The sequence below is a fragment of the Mauremys mutica genome, chromosome 11, assembly GCF_020497125.1.
Source record: "Mauremys mutica isolate MM-2020 ecotype Southern chromosome 11, ASM2049712v1, whole genome shotgun sequence".
Taxonomy (NCBI): Eukaryota; Metazoa; Chordata; order Testudines; family Geoemydidae; genus Mauremys; species Mauremys mutica.
Window position 1 is genome coordinate 1,589,943 of NC_059082.1, and position 21,451 is coordinate 1,611,393.

At 51.8% G+C, this 21,451-nt stretch overlaps 1 protein-coding gene across 5 annotated transcripts in view; it reads left to right on the forward strand.

Moving 5' to 3' along the window:
- The window catches only part of RASGRF1 (Ras protein specific guanine nucleotide releasing factor 1), a 94,837-nt gene that overhangs the window by 44,402 nt on the left and 28,984 nt on the right, over window positions 1–21,451 (forward strand). For 3 of the 5 annotated variants that reach the window (XM_044981254.1, XM_044981255.1, XM_044981256.1), the window contains 11 exons: window positions 2,365–2,483; window positions 4,239–4,399; window positions 5,998–6,061; window positions 8,925–9,061; window positions 10,644–10,726; window positions 12,489–12,737; window positions 13,625–13,995; window positions 16,930–17,055; window positions 18,095–18,265; window positions 19,428–19,534; window positions 20,494–20,606. In XM_044981254.1, coding sequence (XP_044837189.1) covers window positions 2,365–2,483; window positions 4,239–4,399; window positions 5,998–6,061; window positions 8,925–9,061; window positions 10,644–10,726; window positions 12,489–12,737; window positions 13,625–13,995; window positions 16,930–17,055; window positions 18,095–18,265; window positions 19,428–19,534; window positions 20,494–20,606 — 1,701 coding nt within the window. The other 2 variants (XM_044981258.1, XM_044981257.1) reach the window with 2 other exon arrangements.

Genomic DNA, 21,451 nt, shown 5'->3' on the forward strand with positions numbered 1-21,451 from the left:
GAAGGGGTAGGAAGTGGAGCCATTAAATCCCCTGGAATCCAGAATTTTTCCTGCAGATCACAGGGCTCCGTGCTGGCTGTTCCTGGAGCCAGTCACATGGGATGCCAGCCCGGCAGCATCCTTGCTGGCACCTGCTTTCAGGTGCACGCCTGCACAGAGGGGCTTTTTCTCTTCTTTTCAAGTGCAATGTGGAGACACTCACCTTTCCAGTGTTTTCAGGTTCCTTTTCAAAAATGCAAACGCTGTTGGCCCTTTCCTTGCGACAGGGCACCGACCTGATCCGAGTGTTGTCACTGGGTGCTGGCAGAGTTCAGCCTGCACCATTTCTTCCTCCTCTAGCTGTAGTCAGCTGATGTAGGCCATGCTGTGGGCAGAACCCAGAACTCCAGCACTCGTATACAAAATGCAGAAAGCCTGTCTCTGGCCATGACCCTGCAGCTGGGCCCACGAGCGCAGAGCAACGAGCCTGTGTGGAACCTAGGGGGCAGTGGGGTCCAGGTAGGACCCAGAGCCAATTGCAGGATTAGGGCCTGTATTTTTATCTGCAGTCTGTGCTCTGTCACTAGCTCTTGCCGTTAGGTATCACAGATTGAGTAAGTTGAGGCATTTTAGGCCCTGATCCAGCAAATCATTTAAGCACATACTTACCTGTAAGCAGGTGCTTCTCCCCACTGACTTCGGCGGGGCTGCTCGTATGCTTAAAGTTAAGCACACACTTAATTGCTTTGCTGGATCAGGACCTAGACTCTAAGTCAGGTGGGTGAGGAGCTCGCTGGCGTGGCATGTCCGTAGCCCCGAGACGGGCGCCACAGGCTCCCTCTGGTTCGTTGTCTGGCTGTTGGAGGAGTTCGTAAAAAGTACTGCGCTTTCCTGTCTGCAGAGCATGTCCGGAACAGGCCAGCTCCAGCCAACCAGGGCTGCCCAAACGGGAGCGTTTCTGAGTCAGTGGGTTTTAGCATTTGTAATCCATAACGAGTCGGTCAGTAACGAGGCGGCATGGTGGGATTTGCTGCCATGGACTCAGGGGTCCCAGTATTCCCAGCAGTGCCGTCCGGGGGCCAGGGTCTAAAAGAGGCTGGCTAGCCGCATGGGCCTGTGAACACCCTGCCCAGGGCCAGCTTTCGGATTGTGGGGGGTTTCTAGCCTCATCCTGTTCATGGCGCGATGAGGTCAGGGCTTGCCCTTCCCTCCTTCGTCACGTCTCACGATACCGCCGTGCTCTGGGCACAGATAACGAGGTGCAGATCGGAGCTGGGCTGCATTTTTCAAAAGGTTACATTTCAATGAAATTCAGATTGTGGGGGGAAAACCAGGAAGAAACATTCCCCCAAACCATGTGAATTTCTCCCCCTTTTTCCAGCCGGGTCTGGTGGAGACGCAGCGTGACACTGTTCATGGACAAGCCCAGGGAAATCCCGCTGTGAGTGCCTGGGGCAGCAAAGGGACCTTGCTCCTACCATTGTCCCAGCAGCCTCTGGACTGATTTCTTTGACAGTAGGGACCCCTGAATTCCCAGTGTCTGATACTTTCCTTCCAGAGGCTGAGAAGTGGAGCATTCTGCTCTAGTCTCCCCGTTAATTCATATCGCAGCACACTGCAGCCGGGGAGATGAATCCCGCACGCTGGCGCTGAGTTTACCCACACAAAGCATTGCCACCCCTCCTTTCAGTCCCGCAAGGAGCAGGAATGCGAGACGTGGTTTGTCGGGGGGCGAAACAGGGTGGCCACTGCCGCATTCCCAGAGCACCGGACGTTCCGGTGCTTCCCGGAAGGGCCTGGCCCGCCCCTGCCAGCGTGACCCCGCCCCTTCCGGGATGACCTCACACTCGGGACATGCGAGGTTATATCACACAGAGGGCACCATTTTGAAGAGCACCTCCCACCCCTGCCTGCATGACCTCGTGCACGAACTGTGTGTGAGGTCACGCAGATGGAGGCAGAGCCACACCCTCTTGGAAATGACGTCATCTGTCTGATATTGGGCAAAACTATGTCTACTTTAGTCTGTACTGGACGGGGATAAACCATAGGGAAAAAAGAACCCTCTGGCTTAAAACCAGACCCATGGCCTGCCTAGGGAGAGGTCAGCCAGCCAGACGGGGGAGTTCCCAGCAAGAATGGACATTCAGAAATCCCCCAACATTTTTATATTTAGAAATGTAGCAACTCCAGATGGATGCGTGTTGTCTCCTAGCCTCCGGGGTATACGGCTGTATGTAGGGGGCAGTGCTGGGTTCTCTTTGCCTTCCTTTATATCAACTATGCTTAATGCAGCTACTGCCAAGTGTGAAAGCCACATTGCCGTCTTCACCAACAGTTCCCCGGCAGAGTTCACTGTCTCCAATTGTCTCTTCTCCTCTTTAGGATAATGCACGATGAAGTGAGCGAGACAGAAAATATTCGAAAAAATCTGGCAATAGAAAGGATGATTATTGAAGGGTGTGAAATTCTCCTGGACACCAGCCAGACTTTTGTCAGACAAGGTATAATGTTTACACCTCTGTAGCTCCCTCCTCCTCCGTCCATGCGATGCATTGCGCTGGTGAGCTGCCTGGCTGCCTGTTGCCAATACTGTCACCAGTGCCATTATACAGCATGGAGGGAAATAGAGATCTGCTGTAAACCTACTTGTGTGTGGACGGTCTCCAGTCCTGTATTGTCCTGCACCACAGAGCTCGCACCTGCGTTATAGAACAAAATGGTTTTCTAGTGCCAAATATTGGGCTGGATCCTGACTCTCTGGTGACCAGCACCCAGGGGAATGCCTAGGGGTGGAGAGTCAGTGTAGCCCCCACCCCCGTGGAGTGGGCATGGCCTGGAGAAAGGGGCCTGGCCAGGGTGCTGCTGCTCTCTGGCCGTCCCTCACGGTCAGACCAGGCATTTGGTAGCTTGCATGCCAGAAACGCTGCCCCCCAGGGCTGGCCCTGGCCTCCTAGTAAGTGCTGCATCCCGTGAAGGACATGGTTTTGTACCAGGGCCATTCCCCAGAGAGCTCGTGGTGGATGGATCACTTCCTTTGTGCCTTTTCCCCTGAGGACTAATTGCAGCCTAGGTTTGGGTCAGCTACGGTGAGCTGCTGCTGTTCTCCACGGGGCTCCCACAGAAACTTCCCCTGAGCGGGGGACAAGCCAGTGCATTCGGTCCCTGCCCTGAGATGTAGAGAAGCGTCAAGGGCCTTGTCATGAGGAGCTCCAGCAGGCCGCCGAGGGCCCCCTTCTCGCCACGTCACGGCCCGGAGGTCCAGTGGCAGGAGGCGGTCCAGCACGCTTGGCTGGAGGGGCTCGGTGGCTGCGATGGGGGGAGAGTCTCTGCATGAGTGTCCATACAGCACTGCGCGCAGTGCAGCGTCTCTGGGTGAAATTCACTGTGCCTGCAGCAGAGGCGTGAATGGCCCGTGCGGCCAGTGTGTGAGGTGGGGTGAAATCCCCCCCATGCCGCTGCAAGGGTCCGGGGGTCCCCACACGAGGCTGCTCTTCCAGCTCGCAGGTTGCTGCTCTCCACGTCCCTTGCACAGCGTGTGGGGGCACTGGACCCACCTCTTCTCCCTGCCTCATCAGCTCCTCCGTGGTGTGCAGGGCTGGCGCACGGACCCTTCCTGCAGCACAGTGGGTGTGCAAAGCCCCCTGCACGGCCACGCCACCAGCCGTGCTCCCCAGCAGCCCCACCATGGGACCTTGGGGATGGGAAAGTTGGCGTGGGGGCCCCCGGGATGATGGGGAGTCTCTCCCCGGAGCACTCTTTGTGTGCCAGGGCTGCTAACAGCAGCCTTCGTTTGATCCGCTTTCCTGGTTCACAGCCGTGGCAGCTGGGTCTTCCTGCCCGGCGTGGCCTTGGGAAGCATGCTCCGCTGCAGCACGTGGCTTCCTGCCCGGCGTGGCCTTTGGGAAGCATGCTCCGCTGCAGCACGTGGCTTCCTGCCCGGCGTGGCCTTTGGGAAGCATGCTCCGCTGCAGCACGTGGCTTCCTGCCCGGCGTGGCCTTTGGGAAGCATGCTCCGCTGCAGCACGTGGCTTCCTGCCCGGCGTGGCCTTTGGGAAGCATGCTCCGCTGCAGCACGTGGCTTCCTGCCCGGCGTGGCCTTGGGAAGCATGCTCCGCTGCAGCACGTGGCTTCCTGCCCAAGGCATCCGGCTGCCTGGCCAGTCTGACTCTCACACCAGGTGTCTGACACAGAACTACGCCCCCTGCAGGCCAGAAGCTACACAAAGGGCCAATCATGGGTTTTTGTCCTCTCAACAGGTTCCCTCATCCAAGTGCCAATGTCCGAGAAAGGGAAGATCACCAGGGGGAGGCTGGGCTCCCTGTCCTTGAAGAAGGAGGGCGAGAGACAATGCTTCCTCTTCTCCAAGCACTTAATTATCTGTACAAGAGGCTCAGGTGGAAAATTACACTTAACCAAGGTGCGAATTGCAGAAAGGGGCAATTCTCTCACACTCGTGCCGAGAGGAGCCCAATACGGGGACCACCTCGCCCAGCAGTCCCCTTTGAAGTCTTGTTACCCTGGGGGAGCTCCGTGTGGCCCATCCGCCCCCGCTGCTGGGCAGTGCTGTGCAGTACAGCAATGCCGGCATTCAGATGAAAATCATGGGTGGAATTTCCAACTGGCCTCCAGCCAGACCCTATTTCCCTGCTCTTCCTTTTGAATGAGTAACTGACTGTGTGCGCAAAATCCACCTCTAAGTGAGCAACTGTGAGTGTAGAAGCAGGCAGTGGAAAATGGAGGGTGCACCTGATACTTTTTCCTAGAAAGCTTTAACCCCACCAGGCCTTAAAATGAGCGTCACTGCAGCAGGCGCAGTTCCATGGCTTATCTACTGTGGGACTTCACAGTCATCCATGCTCCAGGGAGACAGCTCTCCAGGCGGTGTTGTAAAAGAGAAATCTGCCACGAGCAGCCTTCCATTCCCCCAGAGTGCTTCGTTCTGCAGCGGTGTGGGACGTGGATAGTCCACAGAACGCCATCTGAGAACTGCTGCGCTCCAGACTCCCAGTGGGAATTAGGCACCAGAATACCTTTTGAGGAGCTGAAATTCTGTGTCTGCTGCGTCTCTGTTAAAAGTAAAATGAATGGGGGGACTCCAGGTAGTCAGGCCTGCCAGACGAAGCCTTTCCAATGTCCTTTCAAACTCAGGAGGTCTGGAATGCGGGTTCTAGTCTGTCTTATTACCGTCACCCTTGCAGCTCCTAAAAACTGAGGTTTATTAAGGTGCCAATTTCCCTCACATAATTGTAGTTTGCACTTTGCAGATGCATCAAACAGGGCAGTTCAGTGTACTGCATGTGATTAGGACATCCTGTCACTTACGGAATGAGCTCCGTGTCATGTGCTAAGAAAAATTACAAGTTCTCAGCAAGAGAAGTTATTTGTGATTTGCTGCAAGAATACTGACAATCTATTCAGTGGGAAACTTTAATTAGGCCTAAATTTGTATATAACACTTACAGGCTTTTCCAATCCATTCCCAAGACTCTCACATTTGTCTATGGATGTTTTTCAGTTAATTGAGTGAGAATCTTAGAAAAATGGTTCTTTACTGACATTAAATTACCAGTTTGAAAGATTACAGTCCATGGCAAAGAGTTGCTGATTATCACAACAGACTTTGGGGAAACTTAATTTACTGTTCTTATTAAATAATTTATAAACAAATTAGTTTGATCAGCCATACAGGGAAAATTGCGATTTCCAAGCATGTAATTACTTATTTTCTACCAGTCAAAACATTGAATTCATTGGTAATAGGATCTGCTTTCAAATTGTAATAAATAAGGCCCCGATCCTGCAAACACTTGAGCACGTGCTTAACTTTATGCCCAGGAGTCATCCTGTTGGGTTCTTGTTTGCAGGAACTGGGCTTAAATTACTTCAATTGAAAAAGCAAAGAAGATCGACATGTCTCCCCCTGACTGCCCCGCCGAGGGGCTTCTGCAGAGCCTGATTGACGTGTGCCTGTGCGAGTTCACATTTCTTCCCTCTGGGCCTGTTCCTCTCTTTCAGAATGGCGTGATCTCTCTCATCGACTGCACCTTGATGGAGGAGCAGGAGAGCACTGACGAAGAAAGTAAGTATCAGCTGGAGCTGGGCGAACCCCGCCCCCCAAATCCCTGTCCATTATTCTTAGGGTGACCAGATGTCCCGATTTGATAGGGACAGTCCTGATTTTTGGGTCTTTTTCTTATATAGGCTCCTATTACGCCCCCCGTCCCGATTTTTCACACTTGCTGTCTGGTCACCCTAATTATTATGGGTGCGAATTTAAAAAGGAATTCCCTTCGGGCACGTTGCTTGGAGCTCTCCTCACGCACCTGCTAATGGAAGGAGACATGTTGGAAACAAGAGTATTGGCCCTAGAAGTGGCGTGTTTGATGTGGGCTTGGACGCTGCCTGCCCCGGCAAGGGGGCAAAGTCTGCATAACCCTCCTCAGAGCCAGGACCCCGAAGCGTTAGCAGAGACCCAGAAGGACTGACCAGCCGCTTGCGGTGAGGATTAAGGGCGTGTGCACTTAGGTTGTGTGTATGGGATGCAAGGAAATGAAATCTAAATTCTGGGCCCAGACAGTAACTCAGTCAACTCATTTTGCTCCCGAGGCAAAACCTGCACCCCGCAGACAGAGAAAATGGCCCAACCCTGCTTAGCTGCTGCTTCCCCCCAACCTGCCACCTGCACCTGGGAGATTCCAAGCCCAGACGGCTTCTGAGGCCACAGTCTTGATTACAGGAGTAATTCTCATCAAACCAGGACACAGGAGTCCTACTCTGTGACCCATAGGACCATGTGCAACCAGCCGGCACTGCTGGAGTTCTCATGGCAGTTAATGGCGACTTGCAGGGAGCTGTGGGCAATCAATCCATAGAGGGTAAAACCAACAGTGCAAACAGGTTGGTTGGGCACATTCAAATACTGAATAATTCAAGGCAGTTGTGGTCCAGTGGCAGACATTCCATATGCAGAAAACAAGGTGACATGAATCAAATACGTTATCTGCCAGGAACAAAACAGATGCACTTCTATGCGAATATAACTAGGGTGACCAGACAGCAACTGTGAAAAAAAGGGACGGGGGTGGGAGGTAATAGGCACCTATATAAGAAAATCCCTAAAAACGGGACTTTCCCTTTAAAAACGGGACGGATGGTCACCCTAAATAGAACCTTCCAAAGGGGGCCAGCCTCGTCCCGCACTGCAGTGTTAATGGTCTAATAAAACCAGCAGCAAGCCCTGTCTAATTACAGGCTTTGTCACTGAAAACCCAGGTTGCTATTTTCTGTCCTCTTTAAAATCTTCCTCATGAAAATGAGAGTTGTGTGGCCCCGTTCCGCCCGCCTGTGACAGATGCACACCTGGCTGTCACATTGGAGGAGTGACCCGGGGAGCCAAACGTTTGCAGCCGAGTTCTCAAAACTAGCCTCTCGGTTTGGGCTGTGACACCGGACCTGGGATTTCCAGCCTGCGGTGCCTCGCGTCGGGCACCTGTCGCTGAGTTTAGGTATCTACACGAGTGGCCTGGGATGCTGAGCACCTGTTTATAGAGTTCTGGGTGCCCAGTCCCTCTGACAGTCGGCCCCCAGGCATCAGGAATTCGGCCCCCAATGGTTTTGAAGGTTCGGGTCTCAGCACCCACACTATGGAGACAGCTTTTGTGGGGACAGATTGCGCCTGTGCACCGGCAGGCTGGGCCCTCGTCTGCGGCCTGACCCTTGGGCGCATTCTGTGACAGCGTCCTGCCTCGGCCCAGTCTGCAGCCTGTAATCTTGTCCTCACCCTCTGGTGTGGCACGTAACCCTAAGCCTGCCGAGCAGTGAGTGCTGCGGCCAGGCTCTCTGGGCCCTCTCCACCCCCGGCTCACGGGCTGAGGGGGCTCAGCCGCTTGCAGCAGCGAGTTGGTTTTTTCTCGCGGGGTTTCCCTCTGTCCCTTGCCCTGAAGAGCGCCTCTCAGTGGGCGCTCCGCCGAATGCAGCACTTGTGGCCTATAAAGAAGCTGAGTAACGCTGCTGAGTGTATTACACCTTTGCACAGCCAGCTGCCCTTTGGGGAGCCAGCACGTCACAGTCGTGATCCCCGCTTTGCGCCTTCACGGAGACGTTGGTGATATTATTTCTTCCTCTGTTGCTTTTCCTTAATATAAATTGGGGAGTCCCCCACTTCATTGCCTCTGAAGGCCATACTCATTGCATACCTCAGGGGCTCTTTCCATCCCTCCATCCCCCACAAGATCCCTGTGGGTGACACTTCCACCCCCTCCACTCTCTCAGCCCACCCCCCTGGCTCATGCTAGGGGCTCTGCATGCCCCCACTTCCACACACTATTATTCTGTTAAACTCTACTGGGAGGATAAACAGAGGGTAACCCAGTTCCTTGGTCTGTGGCTAATTCCAGGCCTGGCTGAAGAAGGTGGCTCTGCTAACCTCACGCATGGGGCTGTACGTGTCCCCATTTTTCCTTTCTGGCTTTCTCATTTTGACCAAAATCAATAGAGTTTGGGCCACTGATGCCTAAAACATTTCCAGAAGTTTTGGAATTGATCGGATGCAGCGTTCAAATGTTATTGCATTGGAAGAGCCAGATGCCATCAGGTCGAGAACAGGGCTTCACTTTGGTCAACCAAAAAAACCTATTCAGACTGAAAATATGGGTTTGCACTCTGCATGAAAGCACAAATTCACAGGCCGTTGGAGCTCCCCACAGTAACGATGCTCCTTGCATCTGCGAGAAGGAGCAGCAAGAAGAAAGCAGTATGAGTTGGTGATTCATGGCCAGCGTGGAAGCTTAGGCTCTGAATTTGTATCCTCTACAGGGTTAACTCTGCATTCCATGGCCAAACAAAACCACAAAGTGCAAATGTTGTTTGCAATCCTATTGGAAAATGTCCTAGAAAAAACTCCTCAAACCTTACTCTGCTTGTTTATCTTGTCTATTACAAAGCAAAAGCATCAGGGCAAGACATAGATCATCTTGATTTCAAAATTGTAGTGGAACCAAAAGATTCTCCATCCTTTACTGTTATCTTGGTGGCATCGTCCAGGCAAGAAAAGGCTGCATGGACCAGTGACATCAGTCAGGTAAGAAGAAATCAAGCAAAAACCCAATCCATATTTGGGCACCTAAGTAGGTGGGCCGATTTCAAAATCCCGCTGGGTTTCCATGGCTGTTGCAGATTGCTTCCTGCCCCTGAAATCAGGCCATTTCTTTGGAAGCCCACATATGGGTACAGAGCCTGACTTCAGGCACCTGAGTTGCAGAAGATTGGCATTCACCTTTCTATGCATCACTTTTCCTATCCATAAAAATAGAGACAATACTTCAACCTCACAGCACCCTTGTGATTTAAGTCATTAAAGTAACTAGAGCATTAGGAGAAAGTGCTATGTGAAGTATGACTGATTCTTATTTCTTATTTTATTTTGTTTAATTCAGGGCTTTCTGGTCGCTCTGTAGTTCACACTCACACATCAGAGGTGGGAGTCAATCTATGCTAAAATCGGGGCCCATTCCACCTGGAAAAAGAATCTCGGCCTAACCCGCCATTCCCTTGCAGCTAGCGGCTCATTTACATTTGTGCAAAAGGAGCATAACGCTGCCAGTTCTGACTTTCCCGCTCACTCCCACCAGTGGCAGCAGTTTACACCCACTTCGCACTCACTTTGCAGAGTGCACATGATGCCGCAAGGTGCAAAGAAGTGGAGAGTTGGGCCCGTGTGGTTACGTGAAATGCAGGGACTGCTCTTCCAGCTGGGAGGAGAGAAAAATGAATGTTTCAATGGCAGGTTTTTACAACATCTCGTTCTTAGCCACCTTTTTGCTGTGCAATGTCCTTTCTTCTTCAGCGAGGAAGCAATGCAGTGTGTTTCACTCCTGTCATAGCTTCCCAGGATAGATATAGGCAGGAACCTTAGATACTCAGGACGTAGGCCGCATGGTGAGAGAGGCTGAAAACCGAAGCTCGGTGGGCGAGGTGATATCTTTTATTGGGCCAACTTCTGTTGGGGAGAGAGACGAGTAGGGCAGCTTGAAGGCTGGTTTCTCTCCCCAGCAGAAGTTGCTCCAGTAAGAGATTATCTCACGCACCTTGTGTCGTGGGACCGACACAGCTACAGCAAGACGCATGTAGTATGTAACAGGCAGAGGAGGGGACTACGGTGTGGAAGAGTCTGTCTGCCAGGGCTATCGGGCAGTCCTCTGGGAGGAGGCTTGGGCTGGAAGCGTCTACCTGGGAGAACAGAGGTGGAGAGAGAGCATTTCTGGAGGTCCCTGTCTGTGGTTTTGCCCAGTCCACCTCTGGTAGTTTCATTCTAAATATGCCAAATCCTGCATTGGAAGAGCAGCTAATTTGTGTAGCTCCCTGTAACCTCTCCGCTAGCAACTGGCATAAAGAGTGACCGCCGTGAACGCTTCACCCTTTGGTCACCCCGTATTTATGACCATTCGTATCTGAGGAAAGCAGCATTTCCAGCATCGATTTCATATCAAATGGCCCTGGGCAGATACAATGAGCGAGGATGTATCCAGTTTGAATTAGTTCAACATCACGTCCTCTTATGCTGTGATCTCAGCAACTGAGCAAATCCTATATCGAGCCTCGAAACCAGTTCTCTTTCCAGTGTAACTTGCGTTCTCCGTTCCCCTGACCCTTCTGTGTTTCAGTGTGTGGACAATATTCGATGCAATGGCCTCATGATGAATGCATTTGAGGAGAACTCAAAAGTCACAGTTCCCCAGATGATCAAGTAAGTGCTTTGTGCTTTGTGAGATGTGTAACTTTGAGTGCCTGTGCAAATGTAGCTTGACTCTGCCCCTGACCAGCAGAACTCCCTTGGGACTCCATAAGCGAATAGCATTCAAATCGCTCCATTCGGAAGCCGGTGGGAGCGTCATCAGTGCAAGACTAAAGCCTTTGCATGTAATCCTACGTGTCACACACCAGTAATCAGTGATCACCAAAGAAATATTGTAACAATTAGTGATGGGCAAGTCTGAGACAGCGTTCTACAGCAGAGGCCCGTGATGTTTGTTTGGGGCCCTGGAGGTTTTTCTGTGTGTCTAGGAGCTGCCATGTGCTGTGTTGAGCGTAGCGATGATTACAGCACATTAGCAGGGTTTTGTCGGTGGCGTTCGGGGAGAGGACATTTGCTCAGGGCTGTGTGAAGGGAGGCGGGAGGAGCTGTGTGGGAAGGGGAAAGCTTCAAGAGGACAAATACAGAGGAATGAAGAAAGGGAAAAACAAACGATTAAAAAGAAAGGGCTACAAGGAAATCCAAAGGCAGCCACAAGGAGTGTGGATTTCTCCTGGTCTCCTCCCTTTGAGGACTTTACATTGGCATAGTTCCCTTCTGGGCACTAGGATTGTGTGGTTTCTTCGTCAGTGATTTGGCAATAATTATTACTGATATAACGTTTTCTAAAATACAGATAAAATGGGTATGGGAGGGATGAAGCTGGGGAAGGAACCAGAGTCCCCTGCCTTGCAGGACAATAGCAATCAGGCCAAGCAGATACGGTTCTATGACAGGACATCTTCCAGTAGACACCCATCATGTTCCTCCTGGTCCACAGTCACTTTTCTGCGTCCAGGGAGTCAGCTGTAGCTCTTACCAATGCCAGGCAGAGGTGCTGGAACTAGAGGTGCTGGGGTTACTGCGGCCGCATCCCATGGCTTGAAGTGGTTTCCATCAGACACAGGATTTACAGTTTGGGTCATAGGCTCCCAGCACCCCCATTGTACACATTGTTCCAATACCCCTGGTGCCAGGAAGTTTCCACCCTCGACCCCATTTCATTCTAGTTACCCCTGACCGCAAAGCAGTATTGAGCTGCTCGGCTGATCCTTTGTTCCCTGTGACAGAGGGGGATGCGCCCAGGTCATCCCTGCAGTAACGCCACAGATCTTATTGCAGTCTCGGGGATGGCAGGGCTGTGTCTCTTCTTTCTCCCCCATACCCAGCCGGCATGGCATGGCATGGGGAGTCCTCTGTGCCTTTTCCAGGGCGGTGCAGCCTGTGCACCTGCGTCTGTTGCGTGGGACTCCCCAGGAAAATTCTTGCTGAGTCAGGCTCCAGCTGATGCATGGCCACCCTGCACCCTCTTTGAGGCACCTGGTTGTGCAGAAGCCACAGTAACAGTGCACACTTCCCTAATTTCTGACAACCCCCTCCCCACCCGCAGCGGGCAGGGGCTGTGGGCTGCTCTGCCCAGCTGCTTTCTCACATGCAGACACTGCAGAGCTTCAAGGATTAACTCGTTTACAGCAAATCTGCCGCTCTTGCATATCCCAGAGTGTTTCCATGCACACTGGGATGGCGATTGTCACATTCCCCTTGGGAAGCTCACAAAGCAGAACGTTAATTAAGAGGCACCAGTGTTCAGTTAGCCGTGGGGAGCCAGCACTGTCTCACTGCGCCCCACGTAGGGATATCCAGGTGAAGTGTCTCTGCCTGCACAGCGCAGTGGTGTCACTCCAGGCTGGAACAGAGAGATTCTGTTTCCCCGCAGGTCTGATGCCAGCTTGTACTGTGACGATGTCGACATTAGGTTCAGTAAAACGATGAATTCCTGCAAGGTCCTTCAGATCCGCTATGCAAGCGTGGAGCGGCTCTTGGAGAGGCTGACGGACCTGCGGTTCCTCAGCATCGACTTTCTCAACACCTTTCTGCATTCGTACCGGGTGTTCACCACGGCGGTGGTCGTTCTGGACAAACTCATCACTATCTACAAGAAACCCATCAGTGCAATTCCTGCAAGGTGAGGCTGCTCCGCCTCCTCTGTGCATGCACCGGAGCCCTGACACCCGGGGGGAGTGGCCTGGGCTCTGAGGGCCAGGGGAAGGGGCTCTGAAGTCAGAACTCCTGGGTTCTGTCCCTGGCTGGGTTATGTTGGGCAAGACATACAGTCACGTGCATCTCCGTTCCCTGTCTGTAAAATGCTCCGATGACCCCCCCCCATACATTTCATTTGGCTGGAGCGTTGTTCTTTAAAGTTCCTTGAGAATGTTAACACCATCGTTCCCTCTGCTCAGGCTGGAATGGCCCAGCTTTCGCCCTTTATCCACCACCTTACTTTGAGCTTTGGCTAAGCATTGACTTGGGAATATCAGTCTACAAAAATCAAGGCCAACGGAGAGTCGTTCAGAACAGTAAAAAGAGCTGGAAGGAGGAATGAGAGAGCAGAATTAGGAAGGGGAAGATTTGGGCTGAACAGTGGGATGCCCGAGGTCCTCCTCTACCCCCTGCCCGCTTGGGAGCAGCCCGCGGCCCCCCTACCCCCTGCATGCGGGGCTGGCCCAAGATCCCCTGCCACCAGCCCAAGCCGCTTTTCCAAGCCCTCCCTCCCGCGCAGGGCTGGCATTGCCGCTTGTCCCGTCCCCTCCACATGTTCCCAGGCACCCCGCTAGGGTCGCACCCCGCTAGGGTCGCACCCCGCTTTCCTGGCAAAACGGCATGTGTCCAGTTCGCTCTTGTCAGCTGATCATCAGCTGGCAAGAGCAAAAGGGACAAATGCCCAGTTTTGCCAAGAAAGTCAGGATGCCCGGGACAGGGCTGAAAAAAAGGGACTGTCTTGGCCAAAAGGAGACCTCTGGTCACCCTAGCTTTAAAGCAGCATGAATGGGAATCGCTTCTCTTTTAACCCAGGTCACTGGAGCTCTTGTTTGCAAGCAGCCAGAACACCAAACTGCTTTACGGCGAGCCGCCCAAATCTCCGAGAGCAAATCGGAAATTCTCATCCCCTCCCCCGCTGTCCATCACCAAGTCGTCCTCGCCGAGCAGAAGGCGGAAGTTGTCCTTAAACATCCCCATCATCACGGGAGGGAAGGCTCTGGACCTGGCTGCACTGAGCTGCTCCTCCAATGGCTATGCAAGCATGTACTCCTCCATGTCACCCTTTAGTAAGACCACTCTGGATATAAACAAACTTTACGTGTCCAGTAGCTACCCCAATAAAATACCTGATGAAGGTGAAACTGCATCCGAAAGACAAGAGGAGACTCCTCCAAGCAAGCCAAGTAAGTCATTGTTGTTTCACAGGCTGGTGTGAGGTTCTCGGGCAAACAGTGGGGATCTGAGCAGAGGGAGGCAGGAGAAACGGGCCCAGTTTTGTCTCTCAAGAAAAGAGTGTGATGCATTTGTAGGCTCTAGCAGGAATGTATAATTCACACGCAAGAGGCCATGAAACGTACCCCAGCCTGCAGGGACCGTGCGGCAATCCAACCAACATAACGTGGGGAAGAAAATGTCTGGAGGTGCCTGGAGAGGGATTTGGGAGCAAACACATTGCGCTTGGGCTGTGGAGAAGTGAGCTCAGGCCAGCGGCAGTGCTGGCACTCAGAGAACAGCTGTGGAGTGTGAGTCAGGCGACATGGAGAGGCCAGGACCCATGGAGACTCCCATTGGATCACAACATGGCCAGATAAGGTGCTGAAGGAAGAGAGCCTGAGCCGGGTGGGAACACAACTGTCTTACCACAAGTGGAAGGTGGATTGTGCTGGCCCCCGGCTGCCCCAGCTGACACCAAAACACAGGCCTAGAAATGTCAGAAAGACGCAGCAGGAGAAAGGAAGGGGAGGCCAAAGCTGGCCAAGTGTCATTGTAACCCTGGCTCACAGCCCAATCCGTGGGGAGGGACACTCTGAGCCTGGCAAACTGCCCAGCCCCTCCAACTGCTCAGTGCCAGGGATTAAACACCCACCTGGCGTTAGCCAGGTCTCCCGTCACGTACAGCTCTGAGCAGAGCCCGCCGGGTCGAGTACTGGGAGGAGCATATTAGCTTCGCAGGCCTGGCATCATCTCTCCGTCTGATTGACAGTCGCAGTTATTTGCACCTGCAGTTTGTGGGTGCAAGAGCAAAGGGCAGCTTTCCAAAATCGCTCTCTTTGTGTCCAAGCGGCGCCAGCGGGGAGCCAGTCCTGCAGGTCACTCAGAACCGGCCTGTCCTTCGCCAGATCCAGGCCCCACCCCCTTTGCGCCAGCCCAGTCGCGTGGTGCAAGTGAGGGCAGAGTTTGGCTAATGGGGGCCATGGGAGCTTGGCCTGGCTAAGGAGCGCAGGGTCAGCAAGTAGCAGTACGTTGAACTAAATGAGGCCCATGTCGAACTGCTGCTGGAAGAGGCATGTCACAAGCCACGGTTCAGACACGTTCCCAAACCGTCACCGCTTGTCTTGGGAACACAGTGTTACTGGTGTCTGCAGTGGTTTGTCACGGGTCAGCGAAAATTCCTGCTTTGATGTTGCCAGCATCTCCCTGGAAGTTATCAAAGCCAAAGAGCCTGATCCCCAGTTGGTATAAATCAGCTTAACTCCTCTGACTTCCGTGGAGCTACAACCATTGCAGGAAAGATGGGGACAAATTGGAGAAAGTCCAGAGAAGATGGAAAGTCTAGAACACATGACCTCTGAGGGAGGATTGAAACAGTGGGGTTTGTTTAGTCTGGAGGAGAGATGACTAAGAGGGGCCATGGTAACAGTTTTCAAGTACATAAAAGGTTGTTACAAGGAGGAGGGAAAAACGTTATTCCCCTTAACCTCTGAGGATAGAACAAGTAGCAATGGGTTTAAATTGCAGCAAGGGAGGTTTAGGCTGGAGATTAGGAAAAACTTCTTAACTGTCAGGGTGGTTAAGCACTGGAATAAATTGACTAAGGAGGTTGTGGAATCTCCATCATTGGGGATTTTTAAGAGCAGGTTGGACAAACACCTGTCAGGGATGGGCTAGACAATACTTAGAGTGCAGGGGACTGGACTAGATGACCCCTCGAGGTCCCTTCCAGTCCTACGATTCTATGATTTACACTAGCTAAGAATCTGGCCTCAAAAGTCCAGAGAACGTTGTTTGAAAGGGAGTGGCTGAGAAAGAGATGGACAGATCTATAGCTAGTTACTCCCAATTAACACACGCGCCTCCTAGAATCTGCCCCATTTTTACGTGGGTTGTGAACACCCTGCCTTGCAGCCTTCCATCCCTTGCTGGGCACGTCATGGGCGCTGGGCACGTCCTGCGCTCTCACCACCGGACATTCCCGTCCTTAACTCTGCAGCTACCAAGAAAAGTGTTTACATGTTTAACAAGAGCAAAAGTTCCATTGGTCTGATATGCAGTAGGGCCCCCTGGTGTCCTGAGGGCACTCCCATTTGTACGCACACACCTCATCTTCTCTGTGCAAATGTTATTTGAGTGTACAAAGTGCACTCTGACCTGGGTCCATGAACTGTACCCACTGGGGATTGGATGCACACAGTCAGAGGCCCTGAGCCAGGCAGAAGAACAAAGGCCCGTGTGGTAACATTCTGAGATGGCCTGGGATGTACAAGTGGGGTGTATTCTAGGATATGCTTCATGGAACCCCACTTCCGATTATACTTAGTGGTTTGGCATGAAGTTCTCAATGGATGACCAGTATAAATTCCCCGCGTTTACACCATTATCCATCTATTCCATCCCAGGGACCCTACACCAAGGTTTAAATTGCAGTAGGCTGTTGTGTTGCTCAGCAGTTCTGTTACCAGGTTCACCACCAATAAACAGAGCCTACATCTCCTGAGCCTGACCCAGCCACTCCAGTGTAGAACTCCCAAACCCCGTGAACGGAGTCAGCTGAAGTTATTTACATGCCACGTGGCAACTAAAAGCTGAATAACTTTCCGAGCTGTGTAAAGACTTGTGGGTTACCCAGGTCAGACAGTGAGCAGTTTAATTGTGCAAAACGTTTTATGATTTAAGGACAAAAGAAAAATGAAAAATAATTCTCAGGCAACAGAACTTTGGTGCTTTTGATTCGAGTGTGTCCTGTGCTGGATAAAGCAGGGGAGCAAATCCCTTTTGGATGTTAGAGAGATTTGAAGGAGCTAAAATGTGGCTGGTTTGCACCTGCTTCCAAACTTTGTTTTGCTGCAGTATCTACAGTCACAAGTGGGGAATCTGAACCAGCTGCTTGTTCTCTCCAGGTTCCGAGGTATCAGTTCGGGAGGAGTCAGACACTGATCCAAACCAGAGCGATGAAGCAGAAACTGAGACCTCGCCAACGAAATCTCCAACTACCCCTAAAGCCGTCAAATGCAAAAATTCATCAGGTAACGTGCAGAAACTCATCTAGCACCTGGGATATTTGCACAGCTACATTCACTCTTTGGACCTGATTCTCCTCTCAGCTCCACTGGAGTAAATCAGGAGACGTTCCACTGAAGTCAGTGTAAAACTGGTGCATATAGGAAGAGAAGCAGGACCTTTCTCTTGAATTTTTTTTTTCTGAAAGAGTGGTGACGGGGGCAGGATTTTGTCAAGTTGCACCTGTGTCCTGCAGATGTTGCGCTCTGGCCTGATGGATGAGTACCTTCCTCCCCCAGGGCTGCAATGCATTCTGCAGTGAATGTTCCTGTGATGATGTGAGCTCTGGGGTGACTCTAGGAGCCATGCTCTTTGAGTGTCTTGTCATTAATAGTTCTCCTCTCCTTTCTGAGGGGGTTAGCAACCTGAGCAACAACTGGAGTGTGCTTCAGAAACTCTGTTAGCCAGAGTCCCTCTGTGAAGCCATTCAACCTGGGCTCTGAACTGCAAGGCCTAAGAACCAGTGCTGCGTCATCGTTGATGTCTGCCTCAGACGTCTGTGCTGTGCAAGGTGTCCCAGGGAGGAAACAAGGCCTGCATCCCATAAAGGGGTCAGAGAGAGAGAGAGAGAGAGAGTGAGTGTGAGTGTGTGTGAGTGTGTGTGTGTGTGTGAATAGACTGCGCACACAAGAAGTAAGTATTGCATAGCTTTGTGGGAAAATGCCTAGAGAACATGAAAATCTTTCTGTATGTTCTAAGCATTCTGCAGGATTGAACAGAGAACTCTATCATTCAGTGAGATGTTTAATAAAGTCTAGAGGGAGGATAGAATCCTCTCATAAACTCTCCCTTGAGAGATATTTTTCATTTCTGTAGAACACTCTTGGTTTACGCCCTGCTAAAGCTGAGAAGGTGGCAGTTGTGCAATGAATTCTGGGGATGTTGTTCATGCATTTCCGAGGGCAGCATTTGGTCCCATGCGAAAATGGTTAAATGAACTGGTAAAGGTGAGGAGAGAACCTTTCCCTTCTATACCTGACATTGTTCTCCTGCTTCCTTTTCTAGATTTCTCATTGTTTTCTTATAACAATGGAGTCGTTATGACGTCTTGCCGGGAGCTTGACAATAACCGCAGTGCCCTGTCAGCTGCTTCCGCTTTTGCGATAGCGACCGCTGGAGCCAACGAGGGCACCCCAACCAAGGAGAAATATCGAAGGATGTCATTAGCAAGTGCAGGTGAGGGAAAACAATGCTCTGTAGCTTGGGGCAGGTTGCAGTTATCCCACTTGGAGAAAAACGTGAGCTGCACAAGTGTGGAGTACGGTACAAAGAGTTTATTTATAGGGCGACCGTCACCGCTGTATCTGGTTACTGTTTCCCCCAAATAAATACAGCATCATCCCATATTATTCAATAGGATGCTTCCCTTAAACAACAATAGACCAAAGGACGACCCACTGCACATTAGATCATGCACCAGCAGCAGCAGCTTCAGTGAACTCCGGCCAAAGAGACCAGTGGCCAGGTGTAGTCGGCTGGCCCTCAGCTTGGGCTTGAGCCGTGGTAGCTGTGAGTCTCTTGCCCCCGGGTTCCCAACATGAGCCCCCACTTGTGGGCAATCTCACTGTTCCCAGCGGGAGTTCAGCTCACTCCTCGAGTCCTTTCCAGCGCCCGATTCACGGTCCCCTTGCCATAGCCTTTAGCAGCGCTTCCCCGGCCCACCGCAGCCCTCCAGGGCCTTCGCTCGTATGCAGCTTGTCAGGTCCGACTGCCTCCAACGGGGCTGAAGGGAAAGGTTAGCAACGGCCTCGGCCTGAGCTCCCCGTGTTACTGGGGCAGTAGCTGTCCCTGTTCCTGGGAAAACTCCCCACCCCCTTCCCTGGCCAGTCTCACCCATTTAAACTCCACTGCTCCGGGTGGAGCATGCTCTGCAGGTGCACCTGAGTGCAGGAATGCCCGTTAGCCTTTCCACCGCAGGGACGGGGGCGTGTCCCACAGCTCCAACATACAGGCTGCTCACAGGTGCGGTAGCTGGGCACAGTGGGAAGGATGGACTCAGAGAAAAGGGTCCCAGACAATTTAGCCCTGTGCAGATGATGCTCAGTCTATTGTATTGTATTGCACCCATCCATTGGCATGTGCAAATGCCAACTCTCCACTTGCATATGCAGTTTTATTTGCACACACAAATCCAAGTGCTTGAATGCACACAGCTCTCTTGTGTAGCAACCAGAGCCTCTGCCTACAGACAGTTTTAGTTCTCAGAGTTTACCTTCACATTTAAGAGAGTGTTAACTGGCCATTCGGGCTTTTTCACATTATTTCTGTTAAATTGTGAATATTTTAAGTAATTCCTAAAATAATTGTATATGTGCTAAGTTATTTGCAATGATTTTAGGCTTTCCCCCTGACCAAAGGAATGGGGACAAAGAGTTCGTGATAAGGAGAGCGGCAACCAACAGAGTTCTCAATGTTCTGCGCCACTGGGTCTCCAAACACTCGCAGGTACTTGTTAGCCCTGGGACAAAGGGATGGTTGCGTCTCTGTGGCGGTGTGAGGCAGAGGCTGCGCTGCGGCAATAGGATGAGATTTTACTGAACAATAATGGGACGATGAGCCGGCCGGTTCATTACGGTGAAATTCACCCAGTGCAGAGGGCCCTGTACAGGGCCCACTGGATCCCTCCAGTCCTGAATAGGCCTTATATGGGCTCTCTGCTTGGGGGTGAATGCCACCGTACGCTTCCTGGCTGAGCATGGTGGTCATCAGCCTTTTCCCGTATTTGTATAATTCACACAAGCAGAGAAAAGCTCCCACCTGCTGAAGAGGGGAGGCTGAGGAATCTGCAGATGCAGAACAGAACAGTCCCTGACGTTATGGCAATGTAACATGTGCGGAGCATCCAAAGCAACAGACTCCTCATTGGTTTTCCAACCCGGGTACAGAAATACAAGGCTGGGTCATAGCAGTGGGCTGGGTTTCTGTGTGCGAGAGAACGGGGTTGTAGGAAGAGTTAGGGATGAAAATGGACTGACGGCTGCTCAGATCTCTGGGGCACCATTCCCCCTTCTCTCGCCTGCCCCTCGATGCTGGCATGGGTTGTGGCAGAGTGTGGAGCAGCGCAGCCGTGCAGTTTATTAACAATTGTGCCCAAACTCTGCACTGTCCAGATGCTGCTTATGATGCTAATGCAAAGAACAAAGTGAGTACAGTGCCCTCCCTTTTGAATTCCTCTCTTGAAGAGCTTCTGCGGCCCGAGCAGATTGTAACTGACAAGAGGACAAGCTGTTTCTCTTCCTTAGGAGGAGCAGACAGCATGTTCTGTCTCTTCTTGCAGGCAGAGAGACCACAGTGATTAATCATGGAGAGGTTTTTAAAGGGAAGTGAGCCGGTGAACCTGCTTGTAATGTGCTATAATCTGAATAAAATGTGTGAAACCTTTTAATGGTACATACTTTTGGCAGGACTTTGAAACCAATGATGAACTAAAATGTAAAGTGATCAGCTTTCTGGAAGAAGTTATCCATGATCCTGAGCTCCTGACCCAGGAGAGAAAAGCAGCAGCCAATATTATAAGGTAAAGGCTCATTAGTGGGAATGCCTGTTTTCCCAAAGCATTATGCTGCCTGTTAGCAGCTGCTACCTGCTTTCACCAGGATGGAGGGGGAGTAATATGTTCTCTGAGCTGTTTTACCAGTAATTAGATGATATGATTCAGAAAGCAGACATCAAAGATGGGCCAGATTCTCTGTTCAGTGACACTGCTGTAAGAGCGGCAAGTTACTCCCTGCCCAGACTGAGTTTATATTTTGAGATTTGTACAAGCTCCGGTAAAAGAGCACAACCCCTCCACAGCCCTGGGCGCCGTCCGATACTCCACGAACAACATACTAAATAAAGTATCTAGAGGTAGCCAGGTTAGTCTGGATCTGTAAAAAGCGACAGAGTCCTGTGGCACCTTATAGACTAACAGACGTATTGGAGCAGGAGCTTTCGGGGTGAATACCCGCGTCTGACGAAGTGAGTATTCACCCACGAAAGCTTATACTAAATAAACAGTCGCTTCAGTTCCCCCAATTGAATCAGATAAATAACAGCATAAATAGAATAGAAATTAATCACCTGCCCCCCCATGATCTCCAGAGTCCCACACCACTTCTGCCAGCCCCGCCCAACACCCAGCTCCCCACAGGCGAGGGAGAGAGGTGGGACGTGTGACCCGCTCTGACGGCTGGTAGCGCCCTGAAGAGGGAGCGAGTTCCAGCAGCCGGAATAAGTGTCACGACTGGGGCTTGGGTGGTCAGAGTCCGGCGCAGAGCTGAAGCCAGAGTCGGAGATCAGGGGCAGGAACCAGGACGAATGAGGAGAGCCGGGCTCAGAAGCCAGGCGAGGCGGCAGAGTCCAAGGTAGCAGCCAGCCAGG